The sequence below is a fragment of the Gigantopelta aegis genome, chromosome 8 (assembly GCF_016097555.1).
Source record: "Gigantopelta aegis isolate Gae_Host chromosome 8, Gae_host_genome, whole genome shotgun sequence".
NCBI classification, from domain to species: Eukaryota; Metazoa; Mollusca; class Gastropoda; order Neomphalida; family Peltospiridae; genus Gigantopelta; species Gigantopelta aegis.
Window position 1 is genome coordinate 77884057 of NC_054706.1, and position 23543 is coordinate 77907599.

Consider the following 23543-nt stretch of genomic DNA (forward strand, 5'->3'; position numbering starts at 1 on the left):
GATAATCTGTATACAAAATCCTTTCATAACCTATAAACAAAGTCTCCACTGGTAACCTATTAACAAAGTCCACTGATAAATAACCTATATACAAAGTCTACACTGGTAAACTTTTAACTAAGTCCATTGATAATCTATATACAAAATCCTTTGATAACCTATAAACAAAGTCTCCACTGGTAACACAGTTTGGAGCATGTATAAACAATGTCTACCAATAACATGTATATATAAACAAAGTTTCAACTGGTAATCTTCAAACAAAGCTATAAACAAAGTCAACTATTATTTAACCCATAATCTAAGTTAACTGGCAACCTATAAACAAGTCTATTGGTAACCTATAACAAAGTCAAATGGGTGTGGTAACCTATAACGAAGGAACTAGTAACCTATAGCCAGAGCGTGCTGGTAACCTATAAAGAGACTAACATTTTCAGGTGGACTGCTGTGTGTTATGTACAGACATGCCAGTGTGTGGTTTGTGTTGGGCTGACACTCTGGGTTGGTAAACATGGAAACACAAGCTGCAAAACATGCAGCAACAGCTTTGATATTTCACTGTGTGTGTTTATGTTCACTTCACTGATATTTACAGAAATGGAATTACCGGCTGGCTGCCATCCAGAATATGCACAATTCAGCCACACAGTGAATAAGTACAAGATAGGAAACAAAAAATCTGTTTATATTTCTCCAAGATCACCGCTGCGAAAAAGTAGCAGATAGTGAAAAAACAAAACTCTTGTTTAAATTTCTCTAAGTTCATCACATTGATAGAGAGATATATACAGTTTCATCTTTCAACAAGTTCATCAACCGATAAATTCATTTCAAACAAATTTGTGAGTCATACTAAAAATGCATCTCAGCAGATTTAAAAATAACCTTTTAACCTAGTAAACTTTACCATTTAAACATATTTTTTACTCTTAAATTTGGCTTGTAAAATTGTCCTCCTGTGTCCATGGAATGGTGGTCCTGAGTAAAGCCATAGCTGCTGTGACTGTCAGGGAAAGTAAGACCTACATCTCCAGATTGGGGATAGTAAGACCGATATCTCTAGATTAGGGATAGTAAGACCTATATCTCTAGATTGGGGATAGTAAGACCTATATCTCTAGGGTGCGGATAGTAAGACCTATATCTCTAGGGTGGGGAAAGTAAGACCTATATCTCCAGATTGGGGAAAGTAAGACCTGTATCTCTAGAGTGGGGAAAGTAAGACCTATATCTCTAGAGTGGGGATAGTAAGACCTATATCTCTAGAGAGGGGAAAGTAAGACCTATATCTCTAGATTGGGGATAGTAAGACCTATATCTCTAGGGTGGGGATAGTAAGACCTACATCTCTAGGGTGGGGAAAGTAAGACCTATATCTCTAGAGTGGGGATAGTAAGACCTGTATCTCTAGAGTGGGGAAAGTAAGACATATATCTCTAGATTGGTGATATTAAGACCTGTATCTCTAGAGTGGGGATAATAAGACATATATCTCTAGATTGGGGATAGTAAGACCTGTATCTCTAGAGTGGGGATAGTGAGACCTATATCTCCAGATTGGGGATAGTAAGACCTGTATCTCTAGAGTGGGGAAAGTAAGACCTATATCTCTAGAGTGGGGAAAGTAAGACCTGTATCTCTAGAGTGGGGAAAGTAAGACCTATATCTCTAGAGTGGGGATAGTAACACCTATATCTCTAAAGTGGGGATAGTAAGACCTATATCTCTAGAGTGGACAAAGTAAGACCTGTATCTCCAGAGTGGGGAAAGTAAGACCTATATCTCTAGAGTGGGGAAAGTAAGACCTACATTTATAGAGTGGGGAAAGTAAGACCTACATTTATAGAGTGGGGAAAGTAAGACCTATATTTCTAGAGTGGGGAAAGTAAGACCTATATCTCTAGATTGGGGATAGTAAGACCTATATCTCTAGATTGTGGATAGTAAGACCTATATCTCTAGAGTGGGGAAAGTAAGACCTGTATCTCTAAAGTGGGGATAGTATAAGACCTATATCTCTAAAGTGGGGAAAGTAAGACCTATATCTCTAGAGTGGGGATAGTAAGACCTATATCTCTAGAGTGGAGAAAGTAAGACCTATATCTCTAGAGTGGGGATAGTAAGACCTATATCTCTGGAATGGGGAAAGTAAGACCTATATCTCTAAAGTGGGGAAAGTAAGACCTATATCTCTAAAGTGGGGAAAGTAAGACCTATATCTCTAAAGTGAGGAAAGTAAGACCGATATCTCTAGATTAGGGATAGTAAGACCTATATCTCTAAAGTGAGGAAAGTAAGACCTATATCTCTAGAGTGAGGAAAGTAAGACCTATATCTCTAGAGTGGGGAAAGTAAGACCTATATCTCTAGAGTGGGGATAGTAAGACCTGTATCTCTAGAGTGGGGATAGTAAGACCTGTATCTCCAGATTGGGGAAAGTAAGACCTATATTTCTAGATTGGGGAAAGTAAGACCTATATCTCTAGAGTGGGGAAAGTAAGACCTACATTTATAGAGTGGGGAAAGTAAGACCTGTATCTCTAGGGTGGGGAAAGTAAGACCTGTATCTCTAGGGTGGGGAAAGTAAGACCTATATCTCTAGGGTGGGGATAGTAAAACCTATATCTCTAGGGTGGGGAAAGTAAGACCTACATCTCTAGAGTGGGGAAAGTAAGACCTATATCTCTAGGGTGGGGAAAGTAAGACCTGTATCTCTAGGGTGGGGAAAGTAAGACCTATATCTCTAGAGTGGGGATAGTAAGACCTACATTTATAGAGTGGGGAAAGTAAGACCTACATCTCTAGAGTGGAGATAGTAAGACCTGTATCTCCAGAGTGGGGAAAGTAAGACCTGTATCTCTAAAGTGGGAAAGTAAGACCTATACCTCTAGATTAGGGAAAGTAAGACCTATATCTCTAGAGTGGGGAAAGTAAGACCTATATCTCTAGATTAGGGAAAGTAAGACCTATATCTCTAGAGTGGGAAAAATAAAACCTATATCTCTAGAGTGTTCAACAGTCGGCAGCAGGTAGCATACATTTTATACTTACAATCACACACATCACAAAGCGTAGCAAATATATATATATATATATATAGCCACCTACAGGGTACTTTTGTTAAACAGCCTTTTATTGTTCAAAGATGGTGAGACATCATCAAGATGAGACCAAAAACAGAGTTTTAATCTTTACTTGATGAACCGACCAGGGACACTGGGTCAGGGACTTTAATCTTTACTTGATGAACAGATCAGGGACTGTGGGTCTGGGACTTTAATCTTTACTTGATGAACAGATCAGGGACTGTGGGTCTGGGACTTTAATCTTTACTTGATGAACAGATCAGGGACTGTGGGTCAGGTACTTTAATCTTTACTTGATGAACAGATCAGGGACCGTGGGTCCAGGACTTTAATCTTTACTTGAAGAACAGATCAGGGACCGTGGGTCCAGGACTTTAATCTTTATTTGATGAACAGACTGTAGACCCCTGGGATACTTGCACAATTTTAAGAACAATACATGAAATTTTATGTACATACATGTATACGGTGTACCACTAACCTCCAACAGTAAACTAGTTTTCCTCTGACATGCGAATGTATTTTACAAGCCTGTCACTTTCTCACAATGTCTTGGTTTAGACAACTAGGTGAACCTTTTGTGAACCACGGTTGTAGTGATGAGTTACTGTCATCTGGACAAGTGGAATTAAGCAGGACTTCTGTGGTGAACTGACAGCCACACAGAGTCACACCGACCTGACCTACACATCTCTTATTAAACACTGACAGCCACACAGAGTCACACCGACCTGACCTACACATCTCTTACTAAACACTAACAGCCACACAGAGTCACACCGACCTGACCTACACATCTCTTACTAAACACTGACAGCCACAGTCACACCGACCTGACCTACACATCTCTTACTAAACACTGACAGCCACACAGAGTCACACCGACCTGACCTACACATCTCTTACTAAACACTGACAGCCACACAGAGTCACACCGACCTGACCTACACATCTCTTACTAAACACTAATCTGCTAACATTGTGTACCATCATAACTGAAACATAACTTTAAAGACTAAAACATATTCTAAATATTCATATTTTAAATTGTTGGCATAAATAATGAAACAGCTGAATTTGTTCTAAAACTGCATATTATATTACATATATCTATGGGCAGTGGTGTAGGAAGGTGCCAAAAAGTATGTGTATGTGTGGGGAGAGAGAACACACACACACACACACACACACACACACACACACACACACACACACACACACATATAAATAATCGCTGCTGCTACTGGATTAAGCCCCCCACTTCCTATGCTAGAGATGGGGATAGGAGGGAGGGGACACACTATATATATGACTCATCAAGTCTTAGGAATATTGCAAAGAAGATTGTCAAGTAATTTTGTCTTTTCATATACCAACCACCCATAAAATTTAATTTAATTTTAACCATATAGGCCTATGCTTTGACTAGAAATACAGAAAACCCATCAGGCATAAAATATTACAGTGCTCCCGCATCACACCATATGATCATTTGAAATATGAGTACAGTCAAATGTTCATAGAACTAGATATACCGTTTTTTTTTAAATATCCACAGAAAGTGAGAAGTGATTTTCATTGCCTGCCAACTAGTACTCATATCACTACTTAGCACTGGTGACAATCATTAACCTGCAAATAAAAATAAATCATTGAAGGCTGAACACCCTTCGGAGGACTACATTCTCTCAACCCTGAACTTGTCTTGAACTTGGAGACGACAGTAACTTGGGTAGTGTCTCAAATTGCTTGTTCAATGTTGAGAACCATGACTGCTAGTGTGTGTGAAGAAAACACCTATAAATAAAACACTTCTGAAGCAAACAGTCCGATTTATCAGTGTCATGCAGTCCTCATTATCTCTGGTCCTGGCACCACTGCCAAGAGAGTATCTTCTAAACAACTACCTATTTTGACAAGCTACAACCCTGCCTGGCCCTCGGTGGCCACACTGGTGCTGGAGATAAGCCAGTTTAACACCCTGCTCCAATGACTGGTTCAAAATAACTTAATCATGCTAGGATCAGTATAAAAAAATTTAACAACTGTAATAAAAAGGAAATCAAGCTGAGTACAGATGTACCTGCACCAGCGTTGAAACTTGGTTAAAAATAAGTTAAAAATGTTCTTGTTATAAATATATACAAAAGAAATACCAAGCTCCTGATTTTTATAAATCGATCATTGGTCAGGTTATCACATGACTTCTAATGTTGTATCTGGCAGCTACACAACAACAAAATGTACCTAAGAAATGTAATAATTGACGAACCTCGTAAGTTCTAGCAGAAGCTCATCTGTGGCATTCTTGATGAGTTGCTGGGCATCTCCGTGGTTCAGTCCGTGCGTCCTCTGTCTGTTGATGCCATCGATGAAGTCCCCCACCTTAATTCCCTGGGTGTAAGCCTTACTGTTGGGATTAATCTGAAAAACAGAGGATTCCTTGCAGTTAGAATAACATTCCTTGCAGTTAGAATAACATTCCTTTTAGAAATTATGACAATTATACATAATTAATACTTTGAATCAATCATGTAATAAATGACTCAATGTTCGAAACGTCTCGATGTGATCATCTACACATATATAATTAATATTTAGCAGCCTGAAGAGATTTGTGTTGTGTTTATACTTCCAAGGACGTCATCAAATTTGCTGGACAAGCCAATGAAAAAAGCCTGTTTCCAGTAATGAACCGAGTAAGCCATAAAGCAATATACACACCTCATTATACACTGTTGTCTTGTAAACTTGTTAGGATATTGGGGGAAAAACCAAATCTGAATTACATTTGTGGTCTTCCTAATGATAATAAGGAAGGAATTAGGAAGAAATGTTTTATTTAAAAATGCGGTTAATACATTTTTATTTACTGTTATATGACATCAGACATATGATTAAGGATAATGAGACAGGAATCCCGCTGTTGATAAGTAACAATGGATCATTTCTATGCACCATGTCACAGGATAGTATATACCACGGCTTTTGGTCAGTCATAGAGCTCTGGAAGGAACAAGCCTGATGATGATGAGGAGGAGGAGGAAGAAAATAAAACAAGGATAAATGAGAACGACTGGTTTCCAAAAAGGAAATATTGGTTAACCGTTACTCAACCTGTTATCTGTAGCTATCTGTGGTACATTTCATATAGTCTACTGTTGTCCAGACTAATACATTGCCAGTTAGTTATAACCTATTACTGTCATTACTTAAACTAATGTATGACTAGCTGCACCTTGTTAAAGCTTACTTCGTCCTTTACCCAATCTAACAGATATCCTGGCACCATGAAACCTCATCAGATACATTAATAAACTCCTCAAAACATGCACTGTTGGGACATGTTGGACCATGATTAGTTATAATTATCTACAATTAGCGCAGAAACTCAACCTGCCATACTGCCATAACCGATGAAATGTGAACCACAGGACTTGATAAGTTGGCTCCATACAGCATCCAACTGGAGAAGGAACCATCCACAAATAACTCACACTAGGTCCAATTAAAGTGGAATTTCAACATAAACACATGCGGGGATTAATGCAAAACACCTGCTGCTGCTACCCTAGGAAGTACACAGCAATTCTTCATGACTCTCCCAGCTCTGTGTTTAGACTTTTTCTAAAATGTGGATCTCAGGTACAAGTATACAGTTCAAACATTCAACCATCAGAATGAATTATTAACATGTGTTTTAATTCTGTTTATTTATAAACATAGCTACAAGTGTGCTAAAGTATCTTTGATGTATTAACTCTTCTACATGTGTACAGTTTTTTGGCAAATTCTGGCCTGCCCATGGCAAGCTCTTGAAAATCATGTCCATAATATGATTTGTCCTTTGTCAGTGCTGTCCACACCCAAGGTTACTACTTGCTATATTGGGGTGGGATGTAGATCAGTGGTACAGTGCTCAGATGCAGTGCAATGGGTCAGATGTCTGATATCAAACACTTGGGTTTACCCATCTCACTCTGATGCAGTGCAATGGGTCAGATGTCTGATATCAAAAACTTGGGTTTACCCATCTCACTCTGATGCAGTGCAATGGGTCATATGTCTGATATCAAACACTTGGGTTTACCCATCTCACTCTTAACCAGTGCAATGGGTCAGATGTCTGATATCAAACACTTGGGTTTACCCATCTCACTCTGATGCAGTGCAATGGGTCAGATGTCTGATATCAAACACTTGGGTTTACCCATCTCACTCTGATGCAGTGCAATGGGTCAGATGTCTGATATCAAACACTTGGGTTTACCCATCTCACTCTGATGCAGTGCAATGGGTCAGATGTCTGATATCAAACACTTGGGTTTACCCATCTCACTCTGATGCAGTGCAATGGGTCAGATGTCTGATATCAAACACTTGGGTTTACCCATCTCACTCTTAACCAGTGCAATGGGTCAGATGTCTGATATCAAACACTTGGGTTTACCCATCTCACTCTTAAGCAGTGCATCATGACTGGATCATCACAGGCCCTAGTATTTACTATCTTGCAGATGGGTCCCTTGCTGCTAGTTCAGTAGGAAAAGCCTATAAGATGGAGTAGGCTCTCTCTCTACATATTTTTCTGTCTCTTTGTCTTTCTCTGTCTGTCTGTCTGTCTGTCTTCCTCTCTCTCTCTGTTAGTCACTTTGTTAAGTGATAAAATGACCATATATTAGAAACCAAACATCGAATATTATAAAATGTGTTGAGGTATTTTTAAGACCGGCCTCAGTGGTGTTGTGGGTGGGTAGGTGTAAGACCGCTACACCGATTTCTCTCTCACTAACCACTAACCCACTATTCTGAAAAGACAGCCCAGATAGCCGAGGTGTGTGCTCAGGACAGCATGCTTGAACCTTAATTGGATACAAGGAAGAAAATAAGCTTAAATTGATAAATGAATATCTTTAAGCAAATATTCCTATCCTTTCTTTTATTTTGTATATTTTAGAAGAGTGTTACGCATACCTAAAGCAATAACATAATGTTCACATGTTAAAGAAATTTACTGGTGATGTGCCACCATATGAAGTTACCTCCTGGCTCTTGTAGGTCTTATGCTCAACAGGGCTGTCTGTGAAGGTATTTAAAAGCAGATTAGATTCTATATATAATGTCATGTTTTGTCTGGCTAAGCAGTTTTGTGTCTTTATAAAGACAACAGCTACATGCATAGCCAATCCTTTGTTTGACAAGACACATTTGTCAGCTTAGAAGAAACTTGGGCCTCAGAAACTTGGAAAAAATTTGCCTGCATAATTCGTTAACGGATTATGCAGAAACAAATTCAGGTAACCAATTTCCTTTTTGTATTAAACCTGTCCTAAATATAACGTGTGGACAAAACAACTGTTCCGTATTAAACCTGTCCTAAATATAACGTGTGGACAAAACAACTGTTCCGTATTAAACCTGTATATAACGTGTGGACAAAACAACTGTTCCGTATTAAACCTGTCCTAAATATAACGTGTGGACAAAACAACTGTTCCGTATTAAACCTGTCCTAAATATAACGTGTGGACAAAACAACTGTTCCGTATTAAACCTGTCCTAAATATAACGTGTGGACAAAACAACTGTTCCGTATTAAACCTGTCCTAAATATAACGTGTGGACAAAACAACTGTTCCGTATTAAACCTGTCCTAAATATAACGTGTGGACAAAACAATTGTTTTCATTAGTTTCAGAGCCCTGACACTACTAATAAACATGGATGAACAGATGGATTGATGGTTATCTGGATGGATGCATGGATGGATGGATGGATTGATGGTTATCTGGATGGATGGATGGATGGATGGTTATCTGGATGGATGGATGGATGGATGGATGGAGGGATAGAGGGATAGAGGGATAGAGGTATGGATGGATGGATGGAGGGAGGGATGGAAGGATGGATAATTGGATAATTGGATGAATAATTGGATAATTGGATGAATGAATGAATGAATGAATGAATGGATGGATGGATGGATGGATGGATGGATGGATGGACATGTCACAGACATGGCTAGATGTAAATAATGAGTTGAATGTGGTATATAATAAGACCTGTCAAGCTGCTGGTGGACTAAGATCTATAATACTGGAAGTCAGCCAGAACTTGAAGCACATACACAACAAGAGCACACCAAACTAGTGATACCAAGTAGCATCGCATTCCCCAGTAATAGCCTCAAACATCAGCTAGTCGCTGGGGCATAGTGTGTAATGGGCTCCAGTCATTAATCATGAGTATCTGACACGCAATATGCAGTATTGTTTCTACTAGTCTTTGATAACAGAGACCGAATTAAAAGTGCCGCACTTTAATCATAACGGCGTCCTAAAATCGGCAAGATGTGCAGCATGCACTGATAAACTTGTGGCCATCTTGTACAAAACAAAATACAATGTTAACTATACATATAATTTAACAGGTGACAGGAAATTTATAAATCTTCATGTTTTATTTCTCATCCTGACAATAAGCAAGCAGGCAGACATCCATCCATCCGTCCATCCGTCCGTCCATCCATTTATTTATCCATTACATTATCAATCCATCCATCCATCCATATTTATTTATTTAGATGACTGATTTTCATTTATTTCCATACTGTCCTTGGCACACTTTAACTACAAGAGCTGTGTATCTGGAACAAACATTAAGTACCATATTTGACCGGAAATAAGCCCAGGGGGCCAAGACAACTCATTGTTAGCTTAGCATGGGGTGGGCTTATTCCCAGACAAGGGGCCAGTTTTGTTGAGAGAAAAAAAATGATAATAATTTAAAAAAATGATAATAATTAAAATAAACAATAATAATTAAATGTACTAGGAAGAAAACAAAAAACGTTCAGTAGCATATCTATTAATTAGTGTTCCATTTGTTATTAATAAATAATAATTGTTTATTAATTAAATTGTGTGTTTTTTACAACCAGAGCACATTGACCGTACACCTTCCAACTGAAGTGACAACACAACCAGAGCGCATTGACCATAGACCTTGTAACTGAAGTGACAACACAACCAGAGCGCATTGACCGTACACCTTCCAACTGAAGTGACAACACAACCAGAGCGCATTGACCGTACACCTTCCAACTGAAGTGACAACACAACCAGAGCGCACTGACCGTACACCTTGCAACTGAAGTGACAACACAACCAGAGCACATTGACCGTAGACCTTGCAACTGAAGTAACAACACAACTAGAGCACATTGATTAATTAACCATTGGCTACCAGGTAATTGTGATGTAGTTTTCAAAGGAAACTTGCTACATTATCCCATTAGTAGCAAAGCCCAGTGATGTGCAATCGGTTTGGGATCAATCCCTGTCAGTGGGTCTATTGGGCTATTTCTCACTCCAGCCAGTACACCACGACTGGTATATCAAAGTGCTATCCTGTCTATGGGATGGTGCACATAAAAGATCCCTTGCTGCTAATCAAAAAGAGTAGACGATGAAGTGGCGACAGCGGGTTTCCTCCCTCAATATCTGTGTGGAGCTTAACCATATGTCCGACGCCATATAACCATAAATAAAATGTGTTGAGTGCATGGTTAAATAAAATAACATTTCCTTCTACCTTCATTAGTAGCAAAGAATCTTTTATGTGCACTTTCCCAGAGACAAGACAGCTCATACCATGGTTTTTGATATATCAGATATGTTAGGATGAGAAAAAAACCACTGGGCCTGTCAAGAAGGTTCAATTCTATGACCCAAGCACTCCACTGAACTATGCACTTGCTTGGAACTGGTATTGGGGTGTAACACTGGTAACAACCAAAATAGTTTGAACCATATGGGTAAAAACAAAAATGGAATATACACGTATTGACTGTGTCATTAAATAAAACATTTTGTTCTTTTCATAATGGAATATGGTACTTTTTTTTACTCCTATTTCCTTGAAGTTCAGGTACGGTATGCCACTTGGGTGTCCCCAGATGGCCACTGATTCAAGCATAAACCAAGCACACCACCGCTTAACTCCAGATACTATGAACCATGATTTCAATCTCATTCTAAAATGCTTTCTACACACCCAGCATAGAACTAAAGCTTTACGACTGCAATCAAATTGCACAGTTTGAGAAACATGTCAAAGTGACATAAAGCCTAGAAAACACTACAGTGTTTAAACTGGTGAATCGAGGCATGAAATCTAACAATTACCATCGCCATAAGAGGTAATTTCAGCTGCTCACCTACTGATACCACCCAGCACTCCATGGGACTGATTATTCCATGAGTGGAGGACTGTGAATCCTCGAGGACTTGGAGCAAGCCAATCGGCTAATTGCTTGCATATGCTTATTGAATTCTCAAGTGCAGGTAATCGCTGGCTCCGCCAGGGAGTCTGCATGTGCTGTAATCCGGCCCAATACTCCCTGGCACCAGAGGCAATCAGATGAGATCTTTCCAACTCCATTAGCGTAATAAATTGTCAACTGTTTAACGTGAAATGTGGCATTCAAGTGGTGAATTAATGTAATTATAGGGCTACTGGGGTGGCTTTCACAGATATAATAACACAATGGTTAGTGAGCTGGCTTAAACTATTTTAACGGTTATTCTCAGTAGCGTTATGGCTTCTTTTCCATGCACACTCCCAAGATCTTAAACTATTTTAACGGTTATTCTCAGTAGCGTTATGGCTTCTTTTCCATGCACACTCCCAAGATATTAAACTATTTTAACGGTTATTCTCAGTAGCGTTATGGCTTCTTTTCCATGCACACTCCCAAGATATTAAACTATTTTAACGGTTATTCTCAGTAGCGTTATGGCTTCTTTTCCATGCACACTCCCAAGATATTAAACTATTTTAACGGTTATTCTCAGTAGCATTATGGCTTCTTTTCCATGAACACTCCCAAGATATTAAACTATTTTAACGGTTATTCTCAGTAGCGTTATGGCTTCTTTTTCATGCACACTCCCAAGATCTTAAACTATTTTAACGGTTATTCTCAGTAGCATTATGGCTTCTTTTCCATGAACACTCCCAATATCTTAAACTATTTTAACGGTTATTCTCAGTAGCGTTATGGCTTCTTTTCCATGCACACTCCCAAGATCTTAAACTATTTTAACGGTTATTCTCAGTAGCGTTATGGCTTCTTTTCCATGCACACTCCCAAGATATTAAACTATTTTAACGGTTATTCTCAGTAGCGTTATGGCTTCTTTTCCATGCACACTCCCAAGATATTAAACTATTTTAACGGTTATTCTCAGTAGCGTTATGGCTTCTTTTCCATGCACACTCCCAAGATATTAAACTATTTTAACGGTTATTCTCAGTAGCATTATGGCTTCTTTTCCATGAACACTCCCAAGATCTTAAACTATTTTAACGGTTATTCTCAGTAGCGTTATGGCTTCTTTTTCATGCACACTCCCAAGATCTTAAACTATTTTAACGGTTATTCTCAGTAGCATTATGGCTTCTTTTCCATGAACACTCCCAATATCTTAAACTATTTTAACGGTTATTCTCAGTAGCGTTATGGCTTCTTTTCCATGAACACTCCCAAGATCTTAAACTTGGTAGTATTATATGTTGTAGACAATTAAACAGAATACACAAAAGGTAAATAAAAACTGTATAGTAAATCATTTAATGTTAAAGTAATTATTAATGCTCAATTTCATATAATAAACTACATATATCTAGTCATTTGGTTTCATGTAGAAAGAAAGAAAGAAAGAAAACATGAAGAAATTTATTAAAGGTCTTTTTCAGCAGGGTCCCATGTCTGATGAGATCAGAAAAATGAGCACAATTTAATCATAATTGCGATTGGGTTTTTTAGGCCACTCAGGGCTTCTAGAATTTTTATAAAAACCACTAGCCATGGGATCAGTGATTAAAATGTTTTACTAGCCACGAATAAAAATTCATTAGCCATAATTAATACAATTTTACTAAATAATAGTAATAATCAGATATATTACTTAAAGAGCAAGATGGAGCTCAAAAATACTAACATTGGGGGTTGGGGTGGAAGCAGGATATTCATATTTACAAAATAAATGCAACTCCAACATTTGGCAAAACAAAATTCACTAGCCATCGGGCAAGGTAATAGTAGTTATTTACTAGCCCAACATTGAATATCACTAGCCATGGGAGTGGGGGCTACCATAATCTAGAAGACCTGGGCCACTGAATGATGCAATGCTCCACTGTTAGATTAACTTATCAGAACAGACATCATTACACAAATATTTACACATCAAACAGGAAATTTCAGTGTCACTTTTTCTTGAGTAGAGACCTTTGTTCAGTACCAAAAAATGCCTGGATAAATACTTTTGACCATAACAATTATAGTTATTTACCTAATGAAAAGTGCATAAACATGACTGTTAATAGCATCATGTTACAACCAAGGTACAATAACAGGAAAGCAGACACTAAACGAATAAACGAATAAACCGTCCCAAATGGAGAAAACTCATTGCAGAGTATAATACACTTTTTTTACCTGAGGTGTATGTGTTAAAACGCCAGGTAACCGATCTCTAAGTTCCATCATCACAAAAGAGAAACACATTTCTGCAGCAATCCAAGTGTTCCCATTCCAAGAGGCAGGCCAAATTAAAAGTGTAACGTGATCCTGTTGAACACCTAGAAACCTCCAGCCGACTAGACCAAGCACTGACAGTGTTGATTCTTCTGATTACTAGTCAACCAGACTTCACCACAGATGGGTCATGGAGCATCACCTCATTTCAGAACAATGTCATCTCCCTTGCAGGTTTAATGTAATATCACAGCTGTGAGATAACACTGATTAAAGCTACACTCTGGTCAACAGAGCGAGCATCTCCCTTGCAGGTTTAATGTAATATCACAGCTGTGAGATAACACTGATTAAAGCTATACTCTGGTCAACAGAGCTGTCATCTCCCTTGCAGGTTTAATGTAATATCACAGCTGTGAGATAACACTGATTAAAGCTATACTCTGGTCAACAGAGCCAGCATCTCCCTTGCAGGTTTAATGTAATATCACAGCTGTGAGATAACACTGATTAAAGCTACACTCTGGTCAACAGAGCCAGCATCTCCCTTGCAGGTTTAATGTAATATCACAGCTGTGAGATAACACTGATTAAAGCAACACTCTGGTCAACAGAGCTGTCATCTCCCTTGCAGGTTTAATGTAATATCACAGCTGTGAGATAACACTGATTAAAGCTACACTCTGGTCAACAGAGCCATCAAGAACAAGGCTAATGTAGAATGCTGGTCTTCCTAGTCTCCTGGGAAGGTGACCAATTGAAAAAACATATCAAGTTCTGTTTAAATTAAACATGTACCAAAGCTCCTACAACTAGTATATATTAAATATTATGGTATGTGTAGCTCTGTGTATGAGAAATTGCATGTTAAAATATCCTTTGCTACTAGCGTGTATGAAACAAAAGCAGATTTCCTCAACTCTCCCAACGTTTGTCCCCCAACAGACACCAAACTTTAAAAAAATAAACAGCAAGAGCAGCAAGAAGTGTGGACAAGAACCATCTTTTATTTCATTACTTGGATGGACTAAAGTACTGCATGTGCCATTATGGCTTTTGATCACCTTTACTTCAGGAATGTAAACATTAATTGAAGGTGTTATCATATTCATGGTGGTGAATGTATGTATATATGTATGTATGTATGTATGTATGTTGTACTGCCTCTATGTGGGGTGATTTGTATAATAAATGTTGATTGATTGATTGATTGATCACAACACCAACCTAGACTGATTATGGCACAGGCAGGCTTTCAAGCAAGATTTTGTGAAAAATAAGGGCTTTTTTAAGGGCAAAATTCTTTAAAAAAATAAGGGCTATTTTTAGGAATTTTTAGGAATTTTTTGACAAAAATAAGGACTGAAATTCAATAATCAATATAAAAGAAAAACATTCTGTACTCACCTCCAGGGAGAACATAAATACAAAAGCTAATTACCAACTCAGAAGATCATGCCAATGGTCATCAACAGCGATATTCAGCATATCAATACAACCAGATTAAAGTAATCTGATATGGTGCAAATCCATGCTGAATATGATGCTGATAACCACCAAGATGTCTTCTGAGAAATACATTAATTCAACATATTCATTATCTGAAAGTATACTAAGGCTAGATTTAATTAATTCCAACACTTATTTTATGTTGCATTTATCCAAAAATTTCAAAATTAGAAAATTTTGGATTTTCACCAAAAAATTAGGGCTTTTTAGGATTTTGAAGCTTTAATAAGGAATATTAGGGCTGCTGTCAAAAAATAAGGAAAATTAGGAAAATAAGGGCCCGCTTGCAAGCCTGCACAAAATGTATAGCCCTGGTTCCACAGTTTGATTAAGATACTCAGTTTGTTACCTGCTATTGACAATGGATCCACCAATGGATGTGAGGTGAAATTTCACCATAAATCAGGTGTTGTGTGTCAGGCAGCAGTACAGGCACACCTGGCCCTATTACACAGGATGTGTGTGTGTGTGTGTGTGTGTGTGTGTGTGTGTGTGTGTGTGTGTGTGTGTGTGTGTGTGTGTGTGTGTGTGTGTGTGTGTGTGTAAGTTCTGCTAATGGGTGCTGTTAATATTCCATCAGATTCCATCACCTCCAGTTCCTGTGATACAGCTGAGAAAACACCACCTGACACCCTGTACTACCCACCATTTCCTGTACTCTCCTCTTTGTAATGTAAACTTCCACTCTAGCTGGGAAAGACCAGTAACAATAAGTGCATGTAGGCTTCCAGGAAAATTAATAGTTTTTGCAGATAACCTTTTTTTTTCATATAGTCAATTATGATGTTGTAAATGTTTTTAATTTGTTGCCCAAACAAAAAAAAGGGTTTTGCAAAATTAGGCTTCCAAGAATGATGGGCAAATGAAACAATCTTTGATGCAATTGTGGGAACACTGTCATTCAGTTTTGATGCAATTGTGGGAACACTGTCATTCAGTTTTGATGCAATTGTGGGAACACTGTCATTCAGTTTTGATGCAATTGTGGGAACACTGTCATTCAGTTTTGATGCAATTGTGGGAACACTGTCATTCAGTTTTGATGCAATTGTGGGAACACTGTCATTTAGTTTTGTATAAAGTACATCATTACTGCAACTGAGATTTTGAAAAGGATTGGTCCAGGTAGCATTAATTAAAGAAGGGTAGAAGTCAAAATGATATGACAAGACCAGTAATGCAAAGAGTAGCTGTCTAATAATAGTATATAAGCACACATACAACATATATACACAGTCAGGCGTACACAAACACTCACACACATACCACCACCACCACCACCACCACATATACACAGTCAGGCGTACACAAACACTCACACACATACCACCACCACTGCCACCACATATACAGTCAGGCATACACAAACACTCACACACATACTACCACCACCACCACCACATATACACAGTCAGGCATACACAAACACTCACACACATACCACCACCACCACCACATATACACAGTCAGGCATACACAAACACTCACACACATACCACCACCACCACCACCACATATACACAGTCAGGCGTACACAAACACTCACACACATACCACCACCACCACCACCACCACATATACACAGTCAGGCATACACAAACACTCACACACATACCACCACCACCACCACCACCACATATACACAGTCAGGCATACACAAACACACACACATACCACCACCACCACCACATATACACAGTCAGGCATACACACCACCACATATACACAGTCAGGCATACACAAACACTCACACACATACCACCACCACCACCACCACATATACACAGTCAGGCGTACACAAACACTCACACACATACCACCACCACCACCACCACATATACACAGTCAGGCGTACACAAACACTCACACACATACCACCACCACCACATATACACAGTCAGGCATACACACCACCACATATACACAGTCAGGCATACACAAACACTCACACACATACCACCACCACCACCACCACCACCACATATACACAGTCAGGCGTACACAAACACTCACACACATACTACCACCACCACCACATATACACAGTCAGGCATACACAAACACTCACACACATACCACCACCACCACCACCACATATACACAGTCAGGCGTACACAAACACTCACACACATACCACCACCACCACCACCACATATACACAGTCAGGCATACACACCACCACATATACACAGTCAGGCATACACAAACACTCACACACATACCACCACCACCACCACATATACACAGTCAGGCGTACACAAACACTCACACACATACCACCACCACCACCACCACATATACACAGTCAGGCATACACAAACACTCACACACATACCACCACCACCACATATACACAGTCAGGCGTACACAAACACTCACACACATACCACCACCACCACCACCACCACATATACACATTCAGGCATACACAAACACTCACACACATACCACCACCACAACCACCACATATACACAGTCAGGCGTACACAAACACTCACACACATACCACCACCACCACCACCACATACACAGTCAGGCATACACAAACACTCACACACATACCACCACCACCACATATACACAGTCAGGCGTACACAAACACTCACTCACATACCACCACCACCACCACCACATATATACAGTCAGGCGTACACAAACACTCACACACATACCACCACCACCACCACCACATATACACAGTCAGGCGTACACAAACACTCACACACATACCACCACCACCACCACATATACACAGTCAGGTGTACACAAACACTCACACACATACCACCACCACCACATATACACAGTCAGGCATACACAAACACTCACACACATACCACCACCACCACATATACACAGTCAGGCGTACACAAACACTCACACACATACCATCACCACCACCACCACATATACACAGTCAGGCATACACAAACACTCACACACATACCACCACCACCACCACCACATATACACAGTCAGGCATACACAAACACTCACACACATACCACCACCACCACCACCACCACATATACACAGTCAGGCGTACACAAACACACACATACCACCACCACATATACACAGTCAGGCATACACAAACACTCACACACATACCACCACCACCACCACCACCACCACATATACAGTCAGGCTTACACAAACACTCTACAAGTTGTAATGTATTTAACTAGAATAAATTACCTCTTCAACTGACACCTATAGCTTGAATACAACCAATAACAGATGAAGTACTAGTATATCTAGAATTCAGATGAAAAACTTACTAAGTTACTGGTAAAACAACTCCATGTGCAAGATATCCTGGAAGTATCCACAAGTGAACCACCCAGTCCTGTACAGCGTTACTCTGGAGCCACATGTACCACTTGACGTAAGTGTGCAGACCAACGTCCCAGACTCACAGAGCAGATCATCATAGACCACATGTAAGTGCCATTCTCAGAACTCAGCCAGCATTGTATTGATTAGGGGAAACGAAGAATCAGAAGCAAGGCTTCAGTAAAATTAATGTATTAATCAAACACACCGCCACATATTAATCAACTATACCACAACATATTTATTTCTCGATCATTATTCGTTCGCCATGGCTCTTAGGCCTGCTTCAGTCATAATCTTGATGCACATACTGATTACGTGGTTGATTACAGCTTACTTTGAAAAAAATAAAAAGGTATCCATACATGTTGTATTATCATAACAGTTATGATAACTGAATAAGTTCATGGCAAAATGATGAAGGATATTTAACACAGTTTAATCAGTGTCTCACATATGATTTTTATTAACAGTTGTACAGGTCTACAGAATGATGGTAGAAACCCACTTCCATTACAGCAGAACCCACTTCTGCTACAGTGGTCTGGGGGACTAGTAACCTAGAAAAATTACCAGTGCCCAAGAATAATGTCTATAGTGCTCCTACTACGGGGACATCCTGAGAAGATGAAATCAATGTGGGGTCTAGCAACAGAATGTATCATGCTATCTTGTAGCCTGAAAGTCAGCATGTTAAATCTGGGTGACAACTGCTCAGAAGTATTTGCCCCAAGGGACTAACTAACATAACTTCCATGGTATTACCCATATGAGTAGAGAGAAGTGGGGAATGAAACATGATCTTTTCCTAGGGAAGGAACAAAAAAAAATCTTCCCCTAGGTACGTTTTTACATCATAATCAGTGCTTCACTATAGGCTTTGACATCACAAATGTTAGGCAACCACTAACAACTGTAACTATTTTGTATCCATTCAATCAGGTTTTCAATGGTGGCAGTCATGTCAACAACTAACTTGCGTCATCAGCGATACGTACATCACAGCTGTGAGGCAACACTGTCTCTTGTTCTTAACTTGCAAACTTGTTTTCAACAACAGTATCGTTTGAAACTTTTCCATAACATGATAAAAGATTGATAATGGGTAATAAATAGAATACCCAACTCGTTACTCAGCAATACCGTTTATATTACACTCATGAATTGATGCTGTCCTTCCCGAGCCTTTTAATCACCATTTCACAGTATTTTGACTCAAATCGTCATTCTTTTCACATACCTTTCACACAACTTTAATTTGACACAAACCACCAATTGGTTACATGGTAAACTATTACTTTTCTGAAAGTCATTTAACCATGTTCTGTAATGATTTCAAATATTAAAATAGCTTTATTTTATATATTACATTTTAGTTTGTTTAATATACTGTATCAGCTGGAATTTATACAGTTATAAAATGTTGATATCTTGTTTAAAAGCCATTAATGTCACATATCTTTCAAGGTCACATTCCTAGGTAATTATTTTATGTGCAGTCAACCGAAAGTGACTGATGATTTCATCTTGAGTTGGTGTTAGCTACGATGTTAGTACAGGTACATGTATGGCACTGAGGTTGTGACCTGGCGTAACTGCATATACCTGTGTGGGTCAAAGTGTGTGTGTAAGTCACCTGGTGTACCTCTATATATACCTGTGTGGGTCAGTGGGTCAGTGGATCAGTGTATGTGAGTGTGTGTGTGTCAAAGTCAAATGGTGTACCTGTACACATACCTTGTGGGTCAAATGTGTGTGTGTATGTCAAATGGCGTACATGTACACATACCGGTATGGGTCAGTGTGTGTGTGTGTGTGTGTGTGTGTGTGTGTGTGTGTGTGTGTGTGTGTGTGGGTGTCAAATGACATACATGTACACATACTGGTATGGGTCAAAGTGTGTGTGTGTGTGTGTGTGTGTGTGTGTGTGTGTGTGTGTGAAATGGCGTACTTGTACACATACCGGTGTGGGTCAGTGTGTGTGTGTGTGTGTGTCACCTGTGTGTGTGTCACCTGGCGTACCTGTACACATACCTGTGTGGGTCAGTGTGTATGTGTGTGTCACCTGGCATACCTATATACATACCTGCATGTGTGTGCGAGCGTGCATGCGTGCGTGCGTGTGTCTCACCTGGCATACCTGTACACATACCTGCAAAGGTCAGTCTGTGTGTGTCGGTCAACTGTACATGTCCACTTGATGGATGTTTACATCATTCTAACCCAGACATGCGTATATCCACATACTAGTAGATTAATAATATCTAACACATCACTTATCTTCATTATCTGACACACCTTGCTCATTAACATTCCACACCTGTTTAGCATCAAGTTCATTAATGGTTTTTCTACGTGTGCTTAATTAATAGGTTAACTGTCGTGTCATGCAACTTCAAGATGAAATACCTTTAAACTGTGATGTAAAAATGACAGACCCAAGTTTTTAAACACTATAATATGTTTTTCAATATTAGAGCAGTTTTTTATCATTATAGAATACCCATTTTCATACATCCAAATTGTTTCTGGCCATCATGTTTTTTGTAATACCCCAAAATAAACTTTTAATAATTCTAAAAATGCACGCACCTCTGAGAAGTAAAGGTTAGTTTCTCTCTATTACAACTTTATCCGGATGTTTTACAGGTTTGTAGATTACCCAAACTTGGTGTCCATTTTCGTGGGCTGAAACTAGTAGGGCCTATGCCTTTAAGACAAGCTTCTTACAATCATATAAGAAGAGTCCTTGTTTTACACATATGTATGTGTGTTTAAAAACCATTTTTATACATGTAACTACATGCAGATGTAGGTTTCATGACTTTAGGCATGTCATAGTTCCAGTCACAAATTGTAAATACAAAAGTCACATTTTTATACATGTCACTACATGCAGATGTAGGTTTCATGACTTTAGGCATGTCATAGTTCCAGTCACAAATTGTAAATAAAAAAGTCATATTTTGGTAATCTTAATAAAACCAAATGATGCCTGGTAATTGCCCAAATTTTAAAATTGTATCACCATGCAGAAAAACACTTGCCTGCATTGTGAAAACAAAATACCCTTTCTTTTTATGGCATGCATTTTCAATGTACATTTTTTAATATTTACATTTCTTGGTATTCACTTGTATTCTTTTGAAAAAGATTTACGACTTTTGAGAACCTACAAATGCACTTAACAGTAACACTGTACATACATACATGTTACGAACATACACCTGCTACACCACAGGAATAACTAAATTAGAACAACCAATTTATTCTATAACTCTTATGCGGGCTAGCTGTTTCAAAATAAAATAAACACATAACAACAGTATTTAAAATAACAAATAATGAATGAAACAACTTGAACCATTTTCTTTTAAAACAATATGTAAATATTTACCAGCTATATACTGCAGCAGAATTCCAGCGTTGGGACAAACTGCTGATGATGAAAGATCCCACAAATGAGTTAAAACATTTGTAAATGTGTCACACTGCCCGTGGAAATTAATCCCTAAATAAAGGAAGACAATTTGCAGTCAAGCGATGCGGCTATTACAGATCGATGGACTTGTGGACGCACAAACAGTTTCCTGACTGCAGTGTTGCCTCACGGGGACTTGACACTTCCAAAAATATTTGTCTTCTGGACTAGCAAGAACACAAGATGGGGCAGAAGAACAACAAATAATCCCGTCCACTGCCGTCCCGTGCAGAGAGAGAAATCAAGTGAGAATGTGGGATCAAACAGCGAGAATGCAGAAACCAACGATGGAATCAATAACTCCAGTCAGAGAGCATAGAGGTCAAACTGCACACAAATAGTTTGGGCTAATAGTCGTGTAATGACAGTCGTAATCATGTTTCCATATTTATTTCAACAGAAATCCATCTCCACACAGAGAGAACTTCCCCCACACAGAGAGAACTTCCCCCACACAGCAGTGTTTTTATCACTGGAGTCTATAAATAGATACACACTGACCACTCTGTTTTCAGACTCCTGACAGTGGTGCTTCTGGTACCGAAACTCAGAACTCTACAACTGGCACGACAGTGTGTAGATCTGTACAGCTATAGGATTGTGCAGTTTAGACGTGCACACATGCACTGTCTGCGAGAAGACTGTAAACACCAAGAAAGGGGAGCGCACACTGCACTGAGAGGGGCCTGCATCGGCAGTACCTAATACCAGTCTATAATCAATAATGTGTGCACTCGCTGAACTGGGTCAGTATCACCGACAGGTAAACAAAACACAATAACATTGCCACTTCAATGCCATTACATTGAACACGCACATAGGTAAGATAAACAGTACACCACACATGCACATAGGTAAGATAAACAGTACACCACACATGCACATAGGTAAGATAAACAGTAGACACATGCTAGTACAGTACACCACACATGCACATAGATAAACAGTACATCACACATGCACATAGGTGATAAACAGAACAGCACATAGGTAAGATAAACAGTACATCACACATGCACATGGTAAGATAAACGTACAACACATGCACATAGGTAAAACAGTACACAACATGCACATAGGATAAACAGTACACCACACATGCACATAGGTAAGATAAACAGTACATCACACATGCACATAGGTAAGATAAACAGTACACCACACATGCACATAGGTAAGATAAACAGTACACCACACATGCACATAGGTAAGATAAACAGTACACCACACATGCACATAGGTAAGATAAACAGTACACCACACATGCACATAGGTAAGATAAACAGTACACCACACATGCACATAGGTAAGATAAACAGTACATCACACATGCACATAGGTAAGATAAACAGTACACCACACATGCACATAGGTAAGATAAACAGTACACCACACATGCACATAGGTAAGATAAACAGTACACCACACATGCACATAGGTAATAAACAGTACATCAAATGCACATAGGTAAGATAAACAGTACACATAGGTAAGATAAACAGTACACCACACATGCACATAGGTAAGATAAACAGTACACCACACATGCACATAGGTAAGATAAACAGTACACCACACATGCACA

At 39.0% G+C, this 23543-nt stretch overlaps 1 protein-coding gene across 1 annotated transcript in view; it reads right to left on the bottom strand.

Moving 5' to 3' along the window:
* LOC121379849 overlaps positions 1-23543 on the bottom strand; it is a 206620-nt gene that overhangs the window by 118686 nt on the left and 64391 nt on the right. Inside the window, exon 2 of the mRNA XM_041508501.1 lies at positions 5362-5513. Within this exon, the coding sequence (XP_041364435.1) occupies positions 5362-5513 (152 nt within the window). The remainder of the gene's footprint in view (positions 1-5361; positions 5514-23543) is intronic.